A 23,485-nucleotide genomic window follows, 5' to 3' on the forward strand; every position below is an offset into this window, starting at 1 on the left:
CTAAATTTGACCATGAATATGCCACAATATATTTGTATGGAACACCTGTATGTGTATCGCACACGGCAACCTTTGCAAAGATTTGCTCATCTTATATCCGACAATAACCTCGAACGTCTGTGGATGAAATGCGATACAGTTTCAAACCCCAATAGAAAAATATGAACACCCTCTAAATAGAAATTTGCTACTTTTGAGTTGCATTCCTGAAACGGTTGTCACTTTTTGTTCTTCCTTCATTCTAATGTCATTCTTTATCTCTGTGGTTATTTCTGGTCTGCTTGCGCTTGTATTTTATTGCGAAAATAAAATTTCAACAGTGAAAATATATATTTAAAAGCTAAATATTAAGCTATCTGTGTTTGAAAATGAATACACTGGGGCCGAAAAAGGACGGTGGTCCAAATGTGGAATTTTTTCAATCTCCTGAATCGTTACAAGGATTCGAAACAATTCGCCAATGGTTACAGAAAAATTGTAAAAAAGTAAGTATACAATAATGCGGTTGCGGCGGCTATCAAAATGGCGCACGGCTATTCAAAGGAGGCATTTTTCAACAATTTCTACTTTTTTCTTATAGTACTTGGCAAATAATACTGAACCAATAACCAAAGAATCGTTGGCACAATTATTAATACAATTTTTGCAATATGTGGAGGCTAAGTTGGGCAAAAATGCTCAGGACCCGCCGGCAACGCGAATCCCGGTAAGTGACAGAAACACAGGGTGGTTCCATTTCATTCATAAATAGTTTGATTTCAATGCCTAATTAAATTTTCCTAGATGCGTTTATTTATGGATTTCAAGCCTGGCGGTGGCCTATGTATCATCTTCAGCACAATGTTTAGATTTCGTGCCGAGCAACGCGGAAAAAAATTTGATTTTTCCGTTGGTAAAAATCCACCACGTAAAGATCCAAATATCCAATTGTTGATTGATATTGAACAAGCGTTGGTTGAGGCAAATCTTTATCGTATACATTATATTTACATCAGACCAGAAGTAAGCAAAGATTTAGCACAACGATTACGTGATATACTAATTACCAGACGTGTAGAAATCGTCTTCGATGAGGATGAAGCTACTCACATTATATATCCGGTGGTTGATCCTCATCCAGATGAATATGCACGACCAGTTTTTAAGCGCGGAAATCATGTAATGTTGCATTGGTATTATTTTCCTGAATCATACGACTCTTGGGCAGTAAATACTTTTGATTTACCCGAATTCGTCCCCGAAAATCCAGACTCAACTGGAGAACGTTGGCTTGTTTCGGCATCTTGGGTTTTGGATTTGGAGCAATATAATGAATGGATGGTCGAAGAGGATTACGAAGTCGATGAAATGGGCAAAAAGAAAACACATAAACATCGTATGTCTGTTGATGATATGATGTCATTTGGAACGGATGAAAAGAAACGCGTTTGTTCTGGTGTAAGTGGTACTACGGCAGGTAAACAAAAGCGACGTCGTTCACCATCACCAAACACTTCGAAACCTGGCAAACGTAAGCGTTCGCCAGCCGTATTGCATAAAAAATTGCGTAACGAAGATGACGATGAAGATTTGACACGTGACATGGATGATCCACCAGCAGAACCGAATGTTCAAGAGGTTGTAAAATCAGCGCCCATGCAGTCAACTGCTAGTCCAGCACCAGGAGGAAAATCACGTGCTGACAATGATATGATACCCATTAAAAGTAAGATTGAAAAAAGTAAAATTAAAGTTATAAAGCGGTGCCTAAAGAAAATGTTCCTAAAAGAAACATTTTTCTTTTCAAATTCGAAGAAATCTCTTTCGCACCGAGTTGAATAAGCTTGTGGATACCATGCCATTTAGATATTTCTTCCTTTGAGATCTTGCGATTTGTTTTACAAAATCTTTCATCTCATATACTAAACTATTTGAATCAGTTGTCACAAATCAACTGGCTTTTGCAGTATCTTCGGCAGTGGACCTGTCACAACATGGCTTTTGCAGGGGTAAGTCCATTGTGTCTAACTTGCTGGAGTTCACAACCCTCGTATCCAATAACTTAAGGACGAACTGCGAAGTTGATGTCATTTACACTGATTTCGGTAAGGCGTTTGATAAACTTTCCCATTCCTTACTCCTACTAAAACTCGATCGATTGGGTTTTCCATCACGGCTTCTCTCTTGGGTCTCTTCGTACTTGGTAGGTAGAACGCAAACCGTTGTGTTTAACAATTGCTTGTCTGAATTCATCAATGTATCTTCTGGAGTTCCACAGGGCAGTCACCTTGGTCTAGTGTTGTTTCTGCTCTTCATTAATTACCTCCCAAATGTTTTGAAGCGCTGCATACCGCTGATGTACGCTGACGATGTCAAACTGGTTATGCCCATTCGCTCACCTGAAGATAGGGCACTTCTTCAATCGGATCTGAATAACCTGGTTGAGTGGTGTGACGTGAACGTCATGTCACTAAATTTACCGAAGTGCAAGTTTATGTGTTTACGAGTGGATCCGGACATTGTTTTATGCTCAGAAACACGTATAACTTCAGATATTCTTGATTCTGAAATTAATATTGCACCGTATACATTAATTCGCTGCGACTCTCATAGTAGACATACGGGAGGGGTCGTTTTATTACTGAAAAAGGAAATCAAGTACAAAGTCAAGTTTAATCGATCAATTGATAGAAATGTATGGTGTGCTATAGACAAATTAAGGCAAGTAGACATTAAGTGGCAAATAGGTGTGTTGTACCATTCCCCAAGTTCTAGTGACAGTGAATTTTTAATTCACGTAGAGAGTATTTTATCAGAAGTATTAGAATCAGGTACGAATTCCCTTCTAGTTGGAGATTTCTATATAAACTTAAATATTAACTCTTCGAGTAGCTACAAACTGAATGAAATTTGTGCACGTAGCGCAATGAAACAAAAAATAAATTTCAATACAAGAGTCGCGGAAACTTCTCAAACAAAAATAGATTTATTATATGCAAACGCCGATATACTGTCTTGTGTAAATCTTGAAGACCACAGAATATCCGATCACGAAACTATTTCATTTGCTATAAAAGTAAGTAATTCAAACCCGTTACGAGGAGTCATTTCATCAACATCCTGGGAGAATTATTCAGCCGATAACTTGACGACTCTACTGAGGAATTGCGATCTTAGTTTAATAAGAAGCATGAATGTCAACGACATGGTCAACTATATAAATACTTGTTTACTAGATTGTATGGGAGTACTAACGTTTGAAAAAAACAGTACGGTAAAGTTAAGAAATAAATGGTATGACCAAGAATTGGCAGAATTGAATAAACTAAAATACCGGTTGCACTCAAGCTAGAGCAACGGGTGACTATACCGAATATAACATGGTCGCGAAGTACTACAAAAAACTAATCAAATTTAAAAAGATTAAATACATGGAGAATAATATTGATATCAATTGTTCAGATAGCAGGCTAATGTGGAAGTATCTTAAGCATGCTGTAAACTTAACGGGGCCAAAAGAAAAGATCTTGACGGTGATCGTAAAAGGTGTGACATATGATACACCCCGCGATATTACTGAAGCATTGAACTCCTTTATAGATAGCATTGTTGATATAAACAGGGAAATTGAAGTTGTTCAGAGTCAGAACGACTTCCAATTTACAACTAGGTCATGTTTAAAATTAGAAGAAATTACTGTTGAGGATGTTATACATATAGCAAAAAGGTTCAAAAATAAAACTGGGGGGAAAAATTTACTTTCAGAAGGCGTAATTAAAGATTCGTTATCGTACATGGGTTTCTTCTATGCAACCGCTATAAACAAATCCATGACTACTGGAATAGTGCCAGACATGTGGAAAATTTCGACAATAGTACCAATTAGGAAAGTAAAAGATTCAATAATGGCAGAAGAACTAAGGCCGATAAATACATTGCCGAACATAGAAAAAATTCTGGAAATTGTAATAAAAAATCAACTGCTTAATTACTTAGAAAATAATAAAATCCTTATAAAGGAACAATCCGGTTTCCGAGAAAGGCACTCTTAAGAGACGGCGTTAAATTACGTCATATCTAGCTGGAAGGAAGAGCTGAGCCTAAAAAAACATAGTAGCAGTTTTCTTGACCTGAAAAGAGCGTTCGAAACAATTGATAGGAATATAATGCTCGATAAACTACAAAAAATTGGTATTAGGGAAAATGAATTGCAGTGGTTTAGAAGCTTCTTATCAGACCGGAAACAAAGGACAACCATCGAGTCAGTAGTCTCATCCGAGGCACAAGTGGACATAGGTTTACCACAAGGGTCGGTATTAGCACCAATCCTGTTCAACATTTACATAAACGACATATCATCAGCACTGAAATATAGTAAAGTCAGGTTGTTTGCAGATGATGCGCTACTTGAAGTAAATGAAACGGACATTTCAATAGCAAGGAGCAAAATGCAAGAAGATTTGGACTCATTGTATAGATGGCTTTGCCCTTATAAACTCAAGCTTAACGTTAACAAAACTAAGTTCATGGTTTTATGTAGGACGACCAATAGAGAATCACTTAATTTTGATCTAAAAATAATGAATACGAGCATTGAGGATGTCAAAATATTTAAGTACTTAGGGATCCTGATTGACAATAAACTGAGGTTTACAGATCATATTGATTATATTGTTGCCAAAATGGGCAAAAAAATTGGATTTTAGAAGAGATCGTGTAAACTTATTAGTAAGAAATATAAGTTGAAAGTTTATAGATCCATCATAGAACCGCATTTCTTATATTGCCCTACAATATTCTTTTTTGCCAATGAAACACAAGTAGACAGGTTACAAATTATGCAAAACAAAGCTATGAGATTTATATTGAAAGTGAGGTACGACACTTATATAAAGAGTATGCTTGATGCACTAAACTGGCTGAGCGTGAAACAGTTGATATTTTACCATAGTATGAAATTTGTATTTTATAACAAGCATGGTAAATTACCAGCCTAACTAAGTGAAAAACTTGTTTATGTGAATGAAACCCATTCTTACATAATCAGGGAAAATAATAATTTTAGATTACCTCTTCTCAAAACAGAAATGGACAAGCAAAATATATTTTACAAAGGCCTGAAATGTTTTAATGAACTACCTAATCATGTTAAAAATTGTGAAAACTTAAACACCTTCAAAAAAGTTTATTAGAATATTGTAAAACCCTTCCAATAAGATAAAATATTTTGTGTCTGTATTTCATGTTACTGATCCTTGAGCGTACACGGCAATCCAAATAGGCACAGAGGAACCTTATGCATCAGCTCAAATACATATATTGCTCGCAATCAAATTAGGAAAGAATTCCTGAAAATATCGTCCCAGACAAACAGTTGGAGTGTTCATGTTAATCACGTATATTCCTACAACAATGATATATTATAATTAATTATGTTTACATAAAAGCTGGTACAGGGAGGATTAGAAACACGTCCTTTCCAACCGTCCGATAAGAGTGGCTTATTCTGCTGAGCTGCTAGCTTTTGGGTTCACCGGAATCAAATGCATTCCGACAGCATAAATAATAAAACTGGGTAATCATACGTCTTGGAGTAGGGCAGGATTGAGAACACGTCCTTCCAACCTCCCAATGATATGACTCCAAGACTCGCCCGTTGGGACCACCAGTTCCCGTGCTGATCGGAATCTCATGCATTCCGACACCCCAAACGCTAGAAATCCTATTATTATTAAAATGTATTTATAAATTTGTAATAATCTAAGTTTTAGGCTTAAAACGCCGTAATAATAAATAAATAATAATAATAACCTTTTAAAACCTATCAGTACATGATAGGCGATTATATCATAAAGCAAGTCACAAACTTTATCGATCTTGGCGTTATAATGGACCCTAAACTGGACTTCAAATTACATATCGAATCGTCTGTGAATAGGGCTAGAGGCACTTTGGCTTTCGTAAAAAGGTGGTCAAAGGAATTCAATGACCCCTATGTCACTAAAACTTTTTTTTATCGTTAGTAAGACCTATATTGGAATATTCTTTCATTATCTGGAACCCGCGTTATCAAGCTCATAGCGAAAAATTGGGATCGGTCCAGAAGCAATTTTTGCTCTTTGCTTTAAATCATTTGCCCTGGGATCCATCAAGGAACCTACCGCCCTATTGCAGCCGGTTAAAACTTTTACAGCTGCCTTCACTACAGAGCCGTAGGGAGATGCTTGGCGTTTTATTTATGGTAAAACTATTAAGGGGGATGATAAACAGTCCATTTCTGCTTGGCGAGGTGATGTTTAATGTCCCTTTAAGGCCCTCTCGGTATTTCCAACCGCTATATTTAAATACATGTAGATCGAATTTTCAAATGCATGAACCTCTTTGTTGTCTGTGTCAAGATTTCAATAATCACTGTAATAATATTGATACTTGCGACACACTTTACAGTATAAAAAAATATATACTCACTGCCTTGACCTCATAAATGTTTCAAAATCACATGTTAAACTAAATCTGTTACCTGCTCCAGTTACTTTGGGCGGGTGGCTTGGAATCACGTCCTTTCCAACCTCCCACACATTGCAGCCCTACTCATTGTGTGTTAAATATACATCAGCTGCTCGAAATCAAGTCCATTCCGACAGCACAAATAATCAATAGTTACTTTGGGCGGGTGGCTTGGAATCACGTCCTTTCCAACCTCCCACACATCACAGCCCTACTCATTTTGTGTTAAATATACATGAGCTGCTGGAAATCACGTCCATTCCGACAGCACTAATAATCAATAATTACTTTGGGTGGGGGGATTGGAATCACGTCCTTTCCAACCTCCCACACATCACAGCCATACTCATTGTGTGTTAAATATACATCAGCTGCTCGAAATCACGTCCATTCCGACAGCACTGATAATCAATTCCGTTGCTCGGCATCACAGTCCATCCCGACAACTGATTCAATAATATATGTATATACATATTTTATAATATAATTTTGCTCACTATGTATGCTTGTTAATTTTACACTGTAATCCGCATTTATATTCATTCATTCATTCATATTTAGTCTGATTAATTGTAAAATTTGTAGACTAACAAATAAATAAATAAATAAATATATGCCACATTTCCTTTTGAGGTGGCACTATGACAGATTTAGATGATGAAATGACAGGCGGTAGCGCGGCTCCGGCGCTTTCCACTGGCGATGGTGAAAATTCACAAACTGGTAAAACAAGTGACAACAGTAATACTCAAGAGTTCTCTTCCTCTGCCAAAGAGGATATGGAAGACAATGTTACCGAGCAAACCCATCACATTATTGTACCCTCATATTCGGCTTGGTTTGACTACAACTCTATCCATATTATTGAAAAACGTGCCATGTCGGAATTTTTTAATGGCAAAAATAAATCAAAAACACCTGAAATTTATATGGCTTATCGTAATTTTATGATTGATACTTACAGGTATAATATATATTCATTAAGCAGTTTTAAATATCCATACATTACTATATCGATTGCTTTCCTAGATTAAATCCAACTGAATACTTAACCAGCACCGCCTGTCGCAGAAACCTAGCTGGTGATGTATGCGCTATAATGCGTGTACATGCATTCCTGGAACAATGGGGTCTTATAAATTACCAAATCGATGCAGAATTACGTCCAACACCAATGGGTCCACCTCCCACTTCACATTTTCATATATTATCAGATACACCATCTGGTTTGCAATCGTTGAATCCCCAAAAGACGCAACAGCCATCTGCAGCCAAAACTTTGCTTGACTTAGACAAGCCGAAAGTAATTAAAGATGGTAAAGAAGGTTCTGTTGAAGGTGACAAACCAACACCAGCGGCAGCAGCAACACTTTTACCAGGCATTAGCATTAAAAGCGAGACAGTAGAAAATGGTACATGCTCCGCTACCACCGCAGGACAACAATTTGGCTTAAAGTTAGATCAATATGCAAAGAAACCAGCGGCTATGAAAAATCGTACAGCTGCAAATATGACACGCGAATGGACTGATCAGGAAACATTGCTATTACTTGAAGGTCTTGAAATGCATAAAGATGATTGGAATAAAGTTTGCGAACATGTTGGTACACGTACACAGGACGAGTGTATATTACATTTTCTGCGTTTACCAATCGAAGATCCCTATTTGGAAGATGATGGGGGATTTTTGGGACCGTTAGGTTGTCAACCGATACCATTCAGTAAATCAGGAAATCCCATTATGTCGACGGTAGCATTTTTAGCTTCAGTGGTTGATCCACGTGTAGCAGCAGCTGCTGCAAAAGCTGCAATGGAAGAATTTGCCGCTATAAAGGTTATATTTTGTATAAAATTTTTGGGAAAATTAACAATTTCAAGTATAATCTAATTTTAGGATGAGGTGCCTGCCACAATAATGGATAATCACATGAAAAATGTTGAGAAGGCTTCAGCAGGTGGTAAATTTAATCCAAGCTTTGGCCTAGCCAATAGCGGTATAGCCGGCACAGGTGCTGATAAGGAAGAAGACGATAGTCATGCACTAGGTGCAGGAGCAATAGCTGTGTCCGTGAATACAGGTGCGATAGGTGAAGAAATGAAGGAAATTTCCATCAAAGGTGACACGCTTATTAATATACATATATGTTTTAATATTTTCTGTTTTAGTTATTTTTCTGTTGAACGAAATTTTATGTCATGTTAAAACACTGAATATGAATGTATTTTTCTAACCTAATTAAAAAAAAAAATTTTTTTTTTTCTATTTCCGGCTTTGTTTTTTGCTCATCATCACCCGTTTTCCAATCTTCCTCCCGACCTGGTTTCTTTTGTTTCCTTCCATACACACATTTGTATGTTCATTTATCTGCATCCTTGCATGTTCAAAATATGAATGGCTTCCACAGCCAAACAAATTATGCTATTCAACAATATCTCAGATGCTAGTAAATCCAAAACATACGATGAAAACAAGAGCGAGAAGAAAAATATAGAAACAGAATCTAAAAAGAAACCAGATAATGATTGCAAAAGTATTATATAAAAACATATACCCCTACAAATATTTTGCCTAAATTTGCATAGAAATTAACATATTTTGTTTTTCCAATATCTTGTTCTTTTCATAGATGGCACTGAAATTAAAAGTGAAGATACTAATGACACAGATTCAAAAGAAGCTGAAGCATGTAAACAGCAGGTATTCAATGAGGCCAATGTCCAAACAGCTGCAGCAGCTGCGTTGGCATCAGCAGCTGTAAAAGCTAAACATTTAGCTGCTTTAGAAGAACGAAAAATTAAATCTCTTGTAGCATTGCTAGTTGAGACACAAATGAAAAAGTTGGAAATAAAATTACGCCATTTTGAAGAGCTTGAAACAACCATGGAACGTGAGCGCGAAGGTTTGGAATATCAGCGCCAACAACTCATTACCGAACGTCAACAATTCCATTTGGAGCAGCTCAAAGCAGCAGAATTTCGGGCACGTCAGCAAGCTCATCATCGTCTGCAACAAGAACAGCAATGGCAGTGTGGTACTACTGGTGCAAATGCTTCAGGCAGTAGCACTCCTGGCGGCAACAACTCCAATGCTGCAATTGGTACCAACATCAATGCATCATCTGGCCCAACTCAAACGGTTGGCCCTGTGGTCGGAGGACCATCATCAGTTAGTGGTGTTGGACCACAAGGAGCAACTTCAACTAATCAAGGTACAGCAGCGACAACGGCATCTATGAGTGGCAGTAATACGCAACAAACTACGCCATCAGCATTGGGTTTACCGTCTGTGGCATCACCAAGCGCACAACAACAGACACCAACACCAATGGGTAACAATTTCAGGGGTCATTGTATGGGGGGTGGAATTATTCCAAATCGGTGCGAAAGGTTCATACGCATATGGTATAACACTGTTGTTGTTGTAGCAGCGTAATCCCATGGTATAACACTCGTATTATCAGAGAAAATTTCTGTTTTGTGTTCATATAAATTTGTAATATTTTGATTTCGACGAGGATTTTGCTGACAAATCAGCGCGCAGAAAAGCGCTACAGCTGTTGAAGTCCAAACCAAAAGCAAGTAGTTGAGTATCTGTTGTAACAGTATCTACTTGAAACAATTTCTTACAAGAACCGAATCACAAACATACGGCATTGGAATAATTCAGTAGCTAAATTATATGTTATATTATTTACGACATATATGGTAGCTTAGAAAATTTTTATACTATTTTTCACTAATAACTAATTTGAAGCAACGAATAACGAAAATCAATTTAACTTATTTTACACAGATACCACACCAAGCGTTTCTATCCCTATTCAATCAGATGGACCTACAATAACAAGCCAGACAATTTTGCCACCATTGGGAACATCTGGGGGCATTCCAATACCCCCAACTACAAATATTCAATCATCGAATACGCCACCAAACATTCCTCCAATTGGTGCTCCCCCATCTATGCCATCTTCTTAAGCTACAAAAAATATATTGAATAATATTTTGCTAACGCTAAAACATCTTAATTAAGTTATTACATACTGCAAAAATCCCCTGCTACATACATGTGTATAATCTTGAATGATTCTTATGGTAAATTTATTAATTTTAATGCTTTAAAAACTTCAAAAAAATACGCATTTTCATCATTAAATATAATTTTTTTGTAAACTTGTGGAAGTGCTACAATTTCATAATAATTTTTATATTTTTATTTTGTCTCAAAACGATAAAATGGCATATTTAATTACTATAGGAATTAGGTATCACATAGAATCTGAATAAAGAGCATGTGTGAACAAATATAATGGGATATCATTTAGTTTGGTTGTTTCGACTGTGTACATTCTGAATTCTATATTGTGTTGATTTTTTTTGCAAAAGGAATCCAATAAAATGATAGATGATAGATCATCACGGATTCAAGGGGTTGATAAGCGCAATACAAGCTTTATAGCTTCAAAGCTTCCGCAACCCAATTGTCAACTTCACCTCAGCGGGGGAATCCTGTTACAAATATGAGTGTATCTTACACATATTTAGCAGCCGAGGCTCTGGCGACCCCAAGTTCCTCAAACTTTAATTAGGTGTTTTTGCATAAAACTGCAAACTCATAAAATATCGCACAAAAGTTTACTAGGCAACTCTGTCTAGTGATAGAGCGATCAGCTGACACGTCCTTACGGAAAAAATCCATGATTTAACTATATGGTTGACTACAAAAACAAAACATGTTAGTTTAGATTGTCAAAATCTGCGAGTTGGTGTTATGCGAACGGAATGGAATGAAAACATAAAACTTAGCAGTTTTTGTATGTTGTAAGCAAATATTGCCGGTGTGTGGGTTTTTTTTTTTTGAGTTTGCCATCTTTTGACAATCCCATCGACCACGCAATGAAATCAGCTGATGAGATGGGCCAACCATATAATTGGGCCATGGAAAAAATCAAAATTGTTTTGATTTCTACGTTCCGGGCTACGTACGTACGTGCGTTGAACGTCGTTGGGGTTTCGTTTACATTGAACATTCATAAGATAGGTCGTGTCAGCTGACACCATAGTGTACCTATACCAAGTGTGTTCACTAAGCGATAAACGTCAAAACTACAAACAGCCTCGCTCACCTGATGGAAATCTCAGGTCTAGAGTCGCATTTTTGGTCTCAACGACAACATTTTTGACTACCAATCGTATGGACTTTTTAAATTTTTCAATCATTCGGAGCATTCGGTAATGGTATCCATTTTGAATTCGCTGTCATTCCGAATCCAGCGAGTGCCTGTCAGAATGCTTGACAGATAAGTCAACACACTTGTACTTGTACACTATGGCTGACACGTTTTTTGTACGTACGTTCGTGGGTAACTGGAGCTTAAGTTTTTAACCATCAGTTGCAGCACCCTTTCAAGTGCTTTCCGCCCAACATTTTTTATTGTGAATAAATAAGAAGCAAAATTAAAATTAGTAGGAGATGTCGTCAACCGAGGGCAAAGTAAGACTTTAGTAAAAATAAAATAATATATATTAAATATATAAACCTTTAGAATTTCATAGATACTTCATAATAAATAAATAATTTACTCGTATTAAGCACAACAACAAAACATTTCAATTTCAAGGTTATCACTTGCAAGGCAGCTATCGCATGGGAGGCCAAAAAGCCGCTTGTCATTGAAGATGTCGATGTAGCACCACCAAAAGCGCATGAAGTTCGAATCAAGATAGTCGCTTCCGGTGTATGTCATACAGATGCATACACTTTGGGTGGATTCGATCCGGAAGGAGGTTAGTACAGATGCTTATGAAACAATATAACAGGTATGTGCCGGGATACGAAAAAGTTGAGAGCATTAGGTGCGAGCTGCAGTTGTTGCAGCAGAGTTATTTTGTATGACGCGACATCAAGTTCTTCGGAAAAGCTTGAGAAGCAGTGGCAACGTCGCGCTTTCCTTGAATCAAATTTGGCCAATTTATTGACTATCACTACAATATCAAAAGCAACAAAAAAATGTTCACTGCGCTATTGCAGCACATTATATTGCGAATACCGTGCTTGACTCTTTTCTTATCCACATTTAAATTTGAGAAATTTTTTCCGCATATCTTCAACGCTGATTGAGCTAAACGCTTCCGAATGCAGCCGTTTCCATGTACCAGAGCGACTAGGGATTTTTCCCGACCATTGGCTGTAATTTCAGTGTAACCCCATTTAATTTGTTGCGTCCTTGGTCGCACCTATTGGATAGGTCGAAGCACTGTTACAACAACAATAAACGTAATCCAAAACCAAAGCATTAATTAAATAAGTTATCATACCCTAAATACGGGCAGGTAAGCCTGTCTTAATATTTTAAGATCACACTCGTTCGGCTGGCGATGTTGTTGTAGCAGTGCTTCGCCCCATCCAATAGGTTCGACCAATCACAAATTATCATGTCCTCTAGCAAGAATCCATCAAACTTGCTGTTTCAACAGAGGTGGAGCATTATGAGAGGGGTGTTATAGGCGTTGTGTAACCGCATTCGGCTAGTTGTTGCTGTTAGATAATTATGAGAGGGGTGTTAAAGGCGTTGTGTAACCGCATTCGGCTAGTTGTTGCTGTTAGATATCAACGGCCAAGCACCAGAAGATGCTAGTGCAGAGACGAACCGGCAAATTACTGGCCACAGCGGATTAGAGGGCTTAAAATATACCCGCTACAGGTATGCATGTCGTAAGAGGCGACTAAAATACCCAAATAATTGAAGGGGTGGTGTAGCGCAAGCCTTTCAAAGCGACCCCAAGTCCCACACGGGACTCACTAGGCGCTAGGGGGAGGGATGACCTATAAGGTTCCAATTGGTCATATTAAATCGTTTCCGAGATCATCAGGCTTGTACCATAATGATGCTTGTTACTTGAACGTACTGGATCTATATCCGGCAAAGGACCATCAGCACCGCTTACACTCCTCAAAACCTTCGGGGTTTGTCTTTATCACTACAACAACAACTGGCCACATTCGTTAAACCTCCTCAACCGTACGCGGAGAGTATTTGCAGTTTACAACAACAACACATACCTTATAGTAAAAAATTACTACTCCTTAGCGAAACTCGTGACCTCATTCAGTTCTCCCCAGCGGGTTAGGGGGTCAGAATATACCCGCGGTAGGTATGCCTGTCGTAAGAGGCGACTAAAATTCCAGATTCAAGGGGCTGTGTAGCGCAACCCCTAAGGTTGCCAGCGCAATATATAGCTTCTACAACCCCAATTGTCAAACTCACCTATCCGCGGCGAATCCTGTTTCACTAACAGACGAGGCTCTAGCGACCCCAAGGTCCTCATGGAACTTGGCGGTGGGGAGGGAGGGGATGGCCTGAAGGTTTAATGTGGCCACATAAATCGTTCTCGAGATGGTCGGGCTAGCACCTTAATGGTGCTGTGGTACCGGAGCGTACCGGATCTGTATCCGGCAAAGAACCATCACATCGATAACACTCCCCAAAGCCTTCGAGGAGCAACCTTATCGCTAGAACAACAACAACAACAAAATCAGTTTAACATTACTTGCTCTGAAAGCAATAGAAAAAATCATAGACCTCGAGACCGCTCCAAAACTCGAAAACTGCTACAGGACAGATATCTCAGGCGCTTCTCTATACGAGCTGACTACAGAGTTTGTTGGAATGCAAATTTGGATGTGGTACTGTTTAATCACCCTGATAATGACTGTTTCAAGACGAATATACAGAGTACCCTATACAAATAAATTAAATTAATTATGGTTATGTACTTGGATTTCAGTATTTCCCGTTATACTTGGACATGAGGGCGCAGGTGTTGTAGAGAGTGTTGGTGAAGGTGTAACCACGTTCAAGGCAGGTGATCACGTCTTACCACTATACATTCCACAGTGCAACGAATGCAAATTTTGTAAAAGTAGAAAAACGAATTTATGTCAAAAGGTGCGTATCACACAAGGAAAAGGTGTTTTACCAGATGGCACAACGCGCTTCACGTGTAAAGGACAGACAATTTTTCATTTTATGGGCACATCGACATTCTCACAATATACGGTTGTAGCTGATATCTCACTATGTAAGGTATGTTAGCAACTACTTCAATGAATTGATGTAGTACAGCTCCTCAAAATAGTCATACTTTAGCTTCTCTAATATGGTTTTTTACCTTATTGTAGATTGACGAAAATGCACCACTTGAGAAAATTGGTCTATTAGGCTGTGGCATTCCTACTGGCTATGGTGCTGCACTCAACACAGCCAAAGTAGAACCAGGAAGCATTTGCGGTATATGGGGTTTGGGCGCTGTTGGTCTAGCCACTGCTATGGGTTGTCGTAAAGCGGGTGCCGCCAAGATCTATGGCATCGATATTAATTCAGACAAATTTGAAGTTGCAAAGAAATTTGGTGTTACCGATTTTGTCAATCCTAAAGAAGTAGCCGATAAGGGACCAATTCAAAATTATTTAATTGATCTTTTGGATGGTGGTTTTGATTATACTTTTGAATGTATTGGTAATGTCAATACAATGCGCGCAGCACTTGAAGCTACACATAAGGGTTGGGGCACATCTGTTATAATTGGTGTTGCAGCAGCTGGTCAAGAGATAAGTACACGTCCATTTCAATTGGTTGTTGGCCGCACATGGAAGGGTACAGCTTTTGGTGGTTGGAAAAGTGTATCGGATGTACCGAAATTGGTAAAAGCTTATTTGGGTAAGGAGTTGATGGTCGATGAATTTATAACGCACACTATGGATTTAGATGCCATAAATAAGGCATTCGATTTAATGCATGCCGGTAAGAGCCTTCGAGCTATGGTGAAATTGTAAAATGGAAACTACATTTAATAAATATTAATTTTTACCTATTTGTTTCAAATATTGATTTTTACTTTTTGCATCTTGATTTTTGTTGTTACATCAAGATTTTATTTGGTTTAGTACATCGTAAGTTAACCTTATTAATCTCAATAGCCAAAATTGTATCTTTTGTATATGTGTGAATGTCACCGCACTTAGAGTTACGCGCGATAAAGTCTCCCATCAATAATACATTTTCCTGTCGACATATAGTACGGTACATTTCTGTTGTTTGGTTTTGGCAATGATAATATCCAGCTGAGTCATGTATCTAATTATTTTATCTTTAATATCATTTTTAAAGCCAAAATATATTTAAACAACCTAACTCGCTTTAGAAATTCGGTTCTATTGGAAACCTTTCTTCATGGACTAACCCCACTAACTTTTTGTGGTCAACAGTTGTTTTACAGTCCAAAGTTGGATTAGTAGGGCAGTAATGGCATATTCCATGCCCTTCCAAACACCACATTCCAAAATTTTCGAAGAGTAAAAGGTGGTTATTAATAAAGAACAAATGTGACTTATGTATCCATGCCTAGAGTAAACATATTTATGAAATATAATATACACAACAAAATCTTAGTTATAGCTTAATTGAATTTATTTTTTAAGATACAATAGATTTCATCCAGCGCGATTTTCAGATTATCAATGAACTCTTTTCCATTGCGATGATTTTTATAAGATGTGACAACTGCGCCACAATAATCCTCCTGCATTGAATAGGCAATGCCCAAACCATTTTGAACCACTGGACCAAAAGAACCAGCAAGCAAAGCGTTTGAAGATAAAGTTGAAGTACTTATAATATTGTTATTAATGGTTTTATAAGCTTTGCTCTCGAAAATTTGTGGTAAAGGTTTATTGTGAGCGATAGCTTGATGCTTCAACGCAAATAAATGTCTATCAAAACCTTGTCCCATTGCAGCCTCTTTTGTAAGCTTACTATGCATGGAAGAGCTTTGCTTAATTAAATTAAATAATTCACTCGAATTTAACTGCTTTTGGTTAATCTGCATGAAGCTTTCACAAAACTGTTTTGTTGCCATAGTACATGGCCTTATTGTTTCTGTGCGACCATGTCGAAATGCAGCTGTGCTACATGATTCATATGTACCAACATATTCATTGAATGCACGTTTGTAAGCAAGCTGAAACGAAAGTTGCATTACTGCGTCAGGACTCAAACTATGCTGTTTACACAGTGCCTTATTTATAAGCGTATGCCGAAGCAAGTCAATATTTAGTTGGTCCATAATATGAGTATTTTTGAGCACCGCTTTTCGTACCTCATTTTGCACAAGCTTGTCAGTTTTCAAATTAATTGGTCTCACAGACTTTGTATTAACTAAATTTGCTGTAACGACATTTGAAGTTACAAATGAATTTTGTAATGTATCTTTGAATACATCATTAAAATATCTTAAAACAGCAACACCATCGCCCCAAGAGTGTTCGAAATTTAATGCAGCCGTACCATCAGCACATACTATTAACGATACTGATTTGTCAAACCAACGGTTTTTCCCGTCCCCAGCTAATAGGTGTTTTAACAATGGTGCCAGATTTTCTTCGTTGTACATTGGATCATTATCTTTGTCCAAACACAGACAAAATAATGCAGCATCTATTTCCTTTTCAAACAGAACTTCGTTTTCACCTCCAACATTATGAATTAAATGCTTACGTAAAGCAGCCCATTCGTTTCGGTTGACCGATGTCAAAGCACCCACCGGTATTATAGATGTACCACTAGCCTCATCCATTTGTAACACAGTTTGCAAACGTTCAAAGATGACAGCAGGAGGTTCTATATTTCCAATGTTGTCCAAAACATCTACAGCATACATGTTACCACCACGCATAACCAAAATATGTCTCGAATTTTTATGTTGTACCAAAATATCCTTGTCATTTTGAGGTATTCTAGACAGTCCAAAAATGCGATTGTACTGGCTCATATCTAATGGAAATACTTTAAATGCATATGCTCCATATGTTGCTAAGCTTTTCGGCACAAAGCGCATAATATTTCGGAAGCTTTTGGTATCGGTTTTCGTTGGATTTAAATGGTACATTTCAGGTTCCAAAATATTTTCCTGTAACGACCTCCAGAATCTCAACGAACTTATAACTAAATTTGTGGCACGCAGTATCTGATTTTGATTGCTTCGGTTATCACTTTTCATTATTAACAATGGGTTGTAATTTATAGGCAGCGGGCTCCGATCACATAGGTACATGTCAAACCATGGCTTCGAAACATAGCTGGTGTGTTTGTTAGCTTTATCTGAATTCTTTAGATATGTTTGTAATACAGCTCCATCCCCTTTTTGGAACTCCATCAAATTCTGTACTGTAAGGCGATACTCTTCTTCATCTAATAAAGGTTGCACTGCTGAGAGCAATCGCTCACATGTTAAATTTAGTTGAGGAATTGGCAAACGAGGTAGCGTTTTTTGAAAGTGAAGAGTAGGAAGCTCGGAGGATTGTATGTACTGATATTTTGCTTGTTCTAAATGACGACATACTGTTGTATGTAAAAGTCTTTTCGCAAAATTATGTTTTGTGTAGGTCTCCAACAATTTGATCCACTGTATCATCTTAAAAGTTTCTGCAAAATAAAAGCGATTATGGATGAAACTGATTCTGACTTCCAGAAAATTAAATATTTGTTCTGTATTTGTAATGAATAGATCGAAATGACCGACACAATATGAACTTAAGTTACGATAGACTCAAATGGATTAAAAATGCAAGAACTTGGTGAAATCGATTAAAATGCAAAAAAATAACAAAAAAAACCAAATTAAAACTCAATTAACGAAGAAACATTAAACAATTGTAACTGCTTAAATGAAAATTAAAACGTAAATATGTATATCTAAATCATTGTAAATTTTACCAAGTAGCGCAACTAACAGCTGATCGGTGAAAATTCGCACATTCACACGAACAGTTCTCGACTCAGTTTCAAAACAAAACTTTAGATTATTTAACTCAAATTTTAAAGTGGGATAATCTTTACCAATTTATGTACATAGAATATATAAGGCGTTTTTGTTGTTATTAAAACAGTAGTTTTATTTTTATTAAAGCTTTTATCAATTTTTTTTTTAATTTTCAAAAAACTCCGAACACCATTCCTTCATTTTATGACATTCGACTGCCTAGTCCACTGCCTTCCACTCTATTCGGAACATAACCTCTGTTTAAGTTGCCAAACTATATAGTAAACAATGATCTAAATTTTGGGCTTACAAATAATATATGTATCAGCTGTTCGTTTACTGCTGAGATTTCCCGTCATTGTTTACTATATAGTTTGGCAGCTTAAGTATAGGTTAAGTTGCGAATAGAGTGAAAGGCAGTGGAATAGGCAGTCGAATGTCATATAATGAAAGAATGGTGTTCGGAGTTTTTTCAAAGTTTAAAAAACAAGTAAGAACGGGACTGTCTTCGGCTGTGCCGAAGACTTCATACCTTTCATGAATGGGGCTGAACAATAATCTTATCCTGTTCGTAATCTCCGAATAATCGGATGTATAAGATAAGAAATATATAGTGAACAGATCTACATACCTTAACGATTTTTAAGATAAATATAAAATAAAAAACGGGTAGGTACTTCGTGTGAGGATGCAAAGTTTCAGGTTTTTTGTGGTCTGCGTGTAAAAACTATGACTACGAATCACGTATTTCAAAAATATATGACGAAAACGTAACTATTTGATGAAATTTGATGAATTTTAAAGATTCTAGCCGTAAAAAAGGGGTCAAAATGACAGTTTATATGAAGTATATAATATATATACGACCGATCTCTATGATTTTTTCAGACAACAATATAAGCATTTTGTGAAATTTGAACCTTCTAACTGTTAAAACGGGGCAGAAATTGCGCAAAGTTTCTTATCTGAACAATCGGTTGTATGAGATATATACTATGTGTACCACCGATCTCAATGATTTTTTCAGACATCAATATATGCTATACACGTAAGCAGTTGGTGAAATTTGAAGCTTCTAGCTGTTAAAATGGGGCCGAAATCGTAAAAAAATATATATATACTATATATATATACTATATATACCATCATATATATATTATATATATCACCGATCTCTATGATTTTTTGACACAACAATACATACTATATACGTAAGAAATCGGTGAAATTTGAAGCTTATAACTGTTAAAATGGGGAAGAAATTGCGCAAAGTTTCTTATCTGAACAATCGGTTGTATGGGATATATACTATATATACCACCGGTATCTATGATTTTCTCAGACAACAATATATGCTATACACGTAAGCATTTGGTGAAATTTCAACATATCTAAACGATTTTTAAGATAAATATAAAATAAAAAATAGGTAGGTAATCTGTGTGAGGATGCAAAGCTTCACGTTTTTTGTGGTCTGCATGTAAAAACTATGGCTACGAATCACGTATTTCAAAAATATATGACGTAAACGTAACTATTTGATGAAATTTGATGAATCTTGAAGCTTCTAGCCGTAAAAAAGGGGTCAATATGACAGTTTATATGAAGTATATAATATATATACCACCGATCTCTATGATTGTTTCAGACAACAATATATGCTATATACGAAAGCATTTTGTGAAATTTGAAGCTTCTAACTGTTAAAACGGGGCAGAAATTGCGCAAAGTTTCTTATCTTAACAATCGGTTGTATGAGATATATACTATGTATACCACCGATCTCAATGATTTTTTCAGACATCAATATATGCTATACACGTAAGCAGTTGGTGAAATTTGAAGCTTCTAGCTGTTAAAATGGGGTAGAAATTGCGAAAAGTTTCTTATCTGAACAATCGGTTGTATGAGATATATACTATATATACAACCGATCTCTATGATTTTTTCAGACAACAATATATGCTATATACGTAAGCAATCAGTGAAATTTGAAGCTTATAGCTGTTAAAATGGGGTAGAAATTGCGAAAAGTTTCTTATCTGAACAATCGGTTGTATGAGATATATACTATATATACAACCGATCTCTATGATTTTTTCAGACAACAATATATGCTATATACGTAACCAATCGGTGAAATTTGAAGCTTATAGCTGTTAAAATGGGGTAGAAATTGCGAAAAGTTTCTTATCCGAACAATCGGTTGTATGAGATATATACTATATATACAACCGATCTCTATGATTTTTTCAGACAACAATATATGCTATATAAGTAAATATTCGGTGAAATTTGAAGCTTCTAGCTGTTAAAATGGGGCTAAAATTTGCGAAAATATATATATATATACTATATATATATACTATATATACCACCGATCTTTATGATTTTTTCAGACAATAATACATGCTATATACGTAAGCATTCGCTGAAATTTGAAGCCTCTAGCTCTTAAAATAGGGCAGTAATTACGAAAAGTTCCTTATCTATACTATATATACGACCGATCTCATAAATTTTTTCAGGCAACAATATGTGCAATATACGAAAGTATATGGTGAAGTTTGAAGCTTCAATCTGTTAAATTGGGTAAGATATTACAAAAATCCTCTTTTTCTGAAAAATCGGTTGTATGGAGGATATATGCTATAGTGGTCCGATCCGGTCGGTTCCGACAAATGTCTAATCGGACACCCAAATACACCTGCTCACCAAATTTTATCAAGATATCTCAAAAATTGAGGGACTAGTTCGCATACAAACAGACAGACGGACAGACGGACAGACGGACAGACGGACATGGCTAAATCAACTCAGCTCTTCAACCTGATTATTTCGGTATACTTAATGGTGGGTCTATCTATTTTCCTTTAAGGACTTACAATTTTCGGTTTCGTGACGAAATTAATATACCATTTCATTTTCATGAAAGGTATAAAAATAGGTAGGTAATCTGTGTGAGGATGCAAAGCTTCACGTTTTTTGTGGTCTGCATGTAAAAACTATGGCTACGAATCACGTATTTCAAAAATATATGACGTAAACGTAACTATTTGATGAAATTTGATGAATCTTGAAGCTTCTAGCCGTAAAAAAGGGGTCAATATGACAGTTTATATGAAGTATATAATATATATACCACCGATCTCTATGATTTTTTCAGACAACAATATATGCTATATACGAAAGCATTTTGTGAAATTTGAAGCTTCTAACTGTTAAAACGGGGCAGAAATTGCGCAAAGTTTCTTATCTGAACAATCGGTTGTATGAGATATATACTATGTATACCACCGATCTCAATGATTTTTTCAGACATCAATATATGCTATACACGTAAGCAGTTGGTGAAATTTGAAGCTTCTAGCTGTTAAAATGGGGTAGAAATTGCGAAAAGTTTCTTATCTGAACAATCGGTTGTATGAGATATATACTATATATACAACCGATCTCTATGATTTTTTCAGACAACAATATATGCTATATACGTAAGCAATCAGTGAAATTTGAAGCTTATAGCTGTTAAAATGGGGTAGAAATTGCGAAAAGTTTCTTATCTGAACAATCGGTTGTATGAGATATATACTATATATACAACCGATCTCTATGATTTTTTCAGACAAGAATATATGCTATATACGTAACCAATCGGTGAAATTTGAAGCTTATAGCTGTTAAAATGGGGTAGAAATTGCGAAAAGTTTCTTATCTGAACAATCGGTTGTATGAGATATATACTATATATACAACCGATCTCTATGATTTTTTCAGACAACAATATATGCTATATAAGTAAATATTCGGTGAAATTTGAAGCTTATAGCTGTTAAAATGGGGCTAAAATTTGCGAAAATATATATATATATATATACTATATATATATACTATATATACCACCATATATATACTATATATACCACCGATCTTTATGATTTTTTCAGACAATAATATATGCTATATACGTAAGCATTCGCTGAAATTTGAAGCCTCTAGCTCTTAAAATAGGGCAGTAATTACGAAAAGTTCCTTATCTGAACAATCGGTTGTGGGGGATATATACTATATATACGACCGATCTCATAAATTTTTTCAGGCAACAATATGTGCAATATACGAAAGTATATGGTGAAGTTTGAAGCTTCAATCTGTTAAATTGGGTAAGATATTACAAAAATCCTCTTTTTCTGAAAAATCGGTTGTATGGAGGATATATGCTATAGTGGTCCGATCCGGTCGGTTCCGACAAATGTCTAATCGGACACCCAAATACACCTGCTCACCAAATTTTATCAAGATATCTCAAAAATTGAGGGACTAGTTTGCATACAAACAGACAGACGGACAGACGGACAGACGGACATGGCTAAATCAACTCAGCTCTTCAACCTGATTATTTCGGTATACTTAATGGTGGGTCTATCTATTTTCCTTTAAGGACTTACAATTTTCGGTTTCGTGACGAAATTAATATACCATTTCATTTTCATGAAAGGTATAAAAATGATAAAAGCTTTAATATAAATAATAACAACAAAAACGCCATATATATTCTGTATACATAAATTTATAAGGATTATCTCACATTAAAATTTGAATTAAATAAACTAAATTTTTTTTTTTTTGAAACTGAGTCGAGAACTGTGCGTGTGAATGTGCGAATTTTTACCGATCAGCTGTTAGTTACGCTACTTGGTAAATTTTACAATGTTTGCCGTCTTCCAGTGAGTTTTACAGCTCCGGCTCACGCTCAATTCTCACGGGAATGCTCTGGATCATTGAGAGACTTGAGAAGCAGATGTCGTTAAATTTTTGCACACGTGAAATGTGATAGGCAGATGCCGCCCCTGTTTTTCATTTAACTCATACGGCGAAAGGCTAAGCATCGACATCTATTTTTGAAAAATAGGTTTATTAAAGGCAGCGTTGCCAAACTAAAAGGAAGTAATTAACAAATTATCTGGCTCACAAATTGAACCAGACTTCTATCTGGATTTATCTGGCTCAAATCGTTGTTGCATTTACATACAAAATTATTTATCTGGCTCAGGATTTTGCCACCGGATGATGGCAATTACCTGATTAATTTAAGGGCCAATTAAACTTCCTTAACCATAACGCTATAGTGGTAACCATACCCATATTCATATCCGTCTCCAATGTGGTCGATTAATACTGC

General features: G+C 36.4%; 3 protein-coding genes across 7 annotated transcripts; 2 read left to right on the forward strand and 1 right to left on the reverse strand.

Annotated features, from left to right (window-relative positions):
- Window positions 1-255: 255 nt before the first annotated feature.
- On the forward strand, window positions 256-10,801 carry mor (SWI/SNF- related protein mor). 2 transcript variants are annotated; one of them, XM_067789733.1, is made up of 8 exons: window positions 256-485; window positions 581-706; window positions 784-1,705; window positions 7,120-7,450; window positions 7,516-8,320; window positions 8,381-8,603; window positions 9,114-9,815; window positions 10,280-10,801. In XM_067789733.1, exons 1-8 carry the CDS (start codon window positions 369-371, stop codon window positions 10,462-10,464), a joined length of 3,411 nt encoding a protein of 1,136 aa, XP_067645834.1. In that variant the 5' UTR covers window positions 256-368; the 3' UTR covers window positions 10,465-10,801. The 2 variants fall into 2 exon arrangements, with proteins under 2 accessions (XP_067645834.1, XP_067645841.1); XM_067789740.1 differs by having other exon boundaries at window positions 8,381-8,564.
- A 1,048-nt stretch (window positions 10,802-11,849) lies between these two features.
- Fdh (alcohol dehydrogenase class-3 Fdh) lies at window positions 11,850-15,371 on the forward strand. Its single transcript, XM_067789793.1, has 4 exons — window positions 11,850-11,980; window positions 12,108-12,273; window positions 14,275-14,573; window positions 14,669-15,371. The coding sequence occupies exons 1-4, from the start codon at window positions 11,960-11,962 to the stop codon at window positions 15,320-15,322; spliced, it is 1,140 nt and encodes a 379-aa protein (XP_067645894.1). The 5' UTR covers window positions 11,850-11,959; the 3' UTR covers window positions 15,323-15,371.
- Window positions 15,361-18,660, reverse strand: CPT2 (Carnitine palmitoyltransferase 2). 4 transcript variants are annotated; one of them, XM_067789782.1, is made up of 2 exons: window positions 18,617-18,660; window positions 15,361-17,969 (listed from the first exon to the last, which is right to left on the reverse strand). In XM_067789782.1, the coding sequence occupies exon 2, from the start codon at window positions 17,956-17,958 to the stop codon at window positions 15,946-15,948; it is 2,013 nt and encodes a 670-aa protein (XP_067645883.1). In that variant the 5' UTR covers window positions 17,959-17,969; window positions 18,617-18,660; the 3' UTR covers window positions 15,361-15,945. The 4 variants fall into 4 exon arrangements, with proteins under 4 accessions (XP_067645883.1, XP_067645865.1, XP_067645873.1 ...); XM_067789764.1 differs by lacking the exon at window positions 18,617-18,660 and adding an exon at window positions 18,067-18,239; XM_067789772.1 differs by lacking the exon at window positions 18,617-18,660 and adding an exon at window positions 18,087-18,231.
- Window positions 18,661-23,485: the final 4,825 nt, after the last annotated feature.

Source organism: Eurosta solidaginis, chromosome 1 (genome assembly GCF_040869045.1).
Source record: "Eurosta solidaginis isolate ZX-2024a chromosome 1, ASM4086904v1, whole genome shotgun sequence".
NCBI lineage: Eukaryota > Metazoa > Arthropoda > Insecta > Diptera > Tephritidae > Eurosta > Eurosta solidaginis.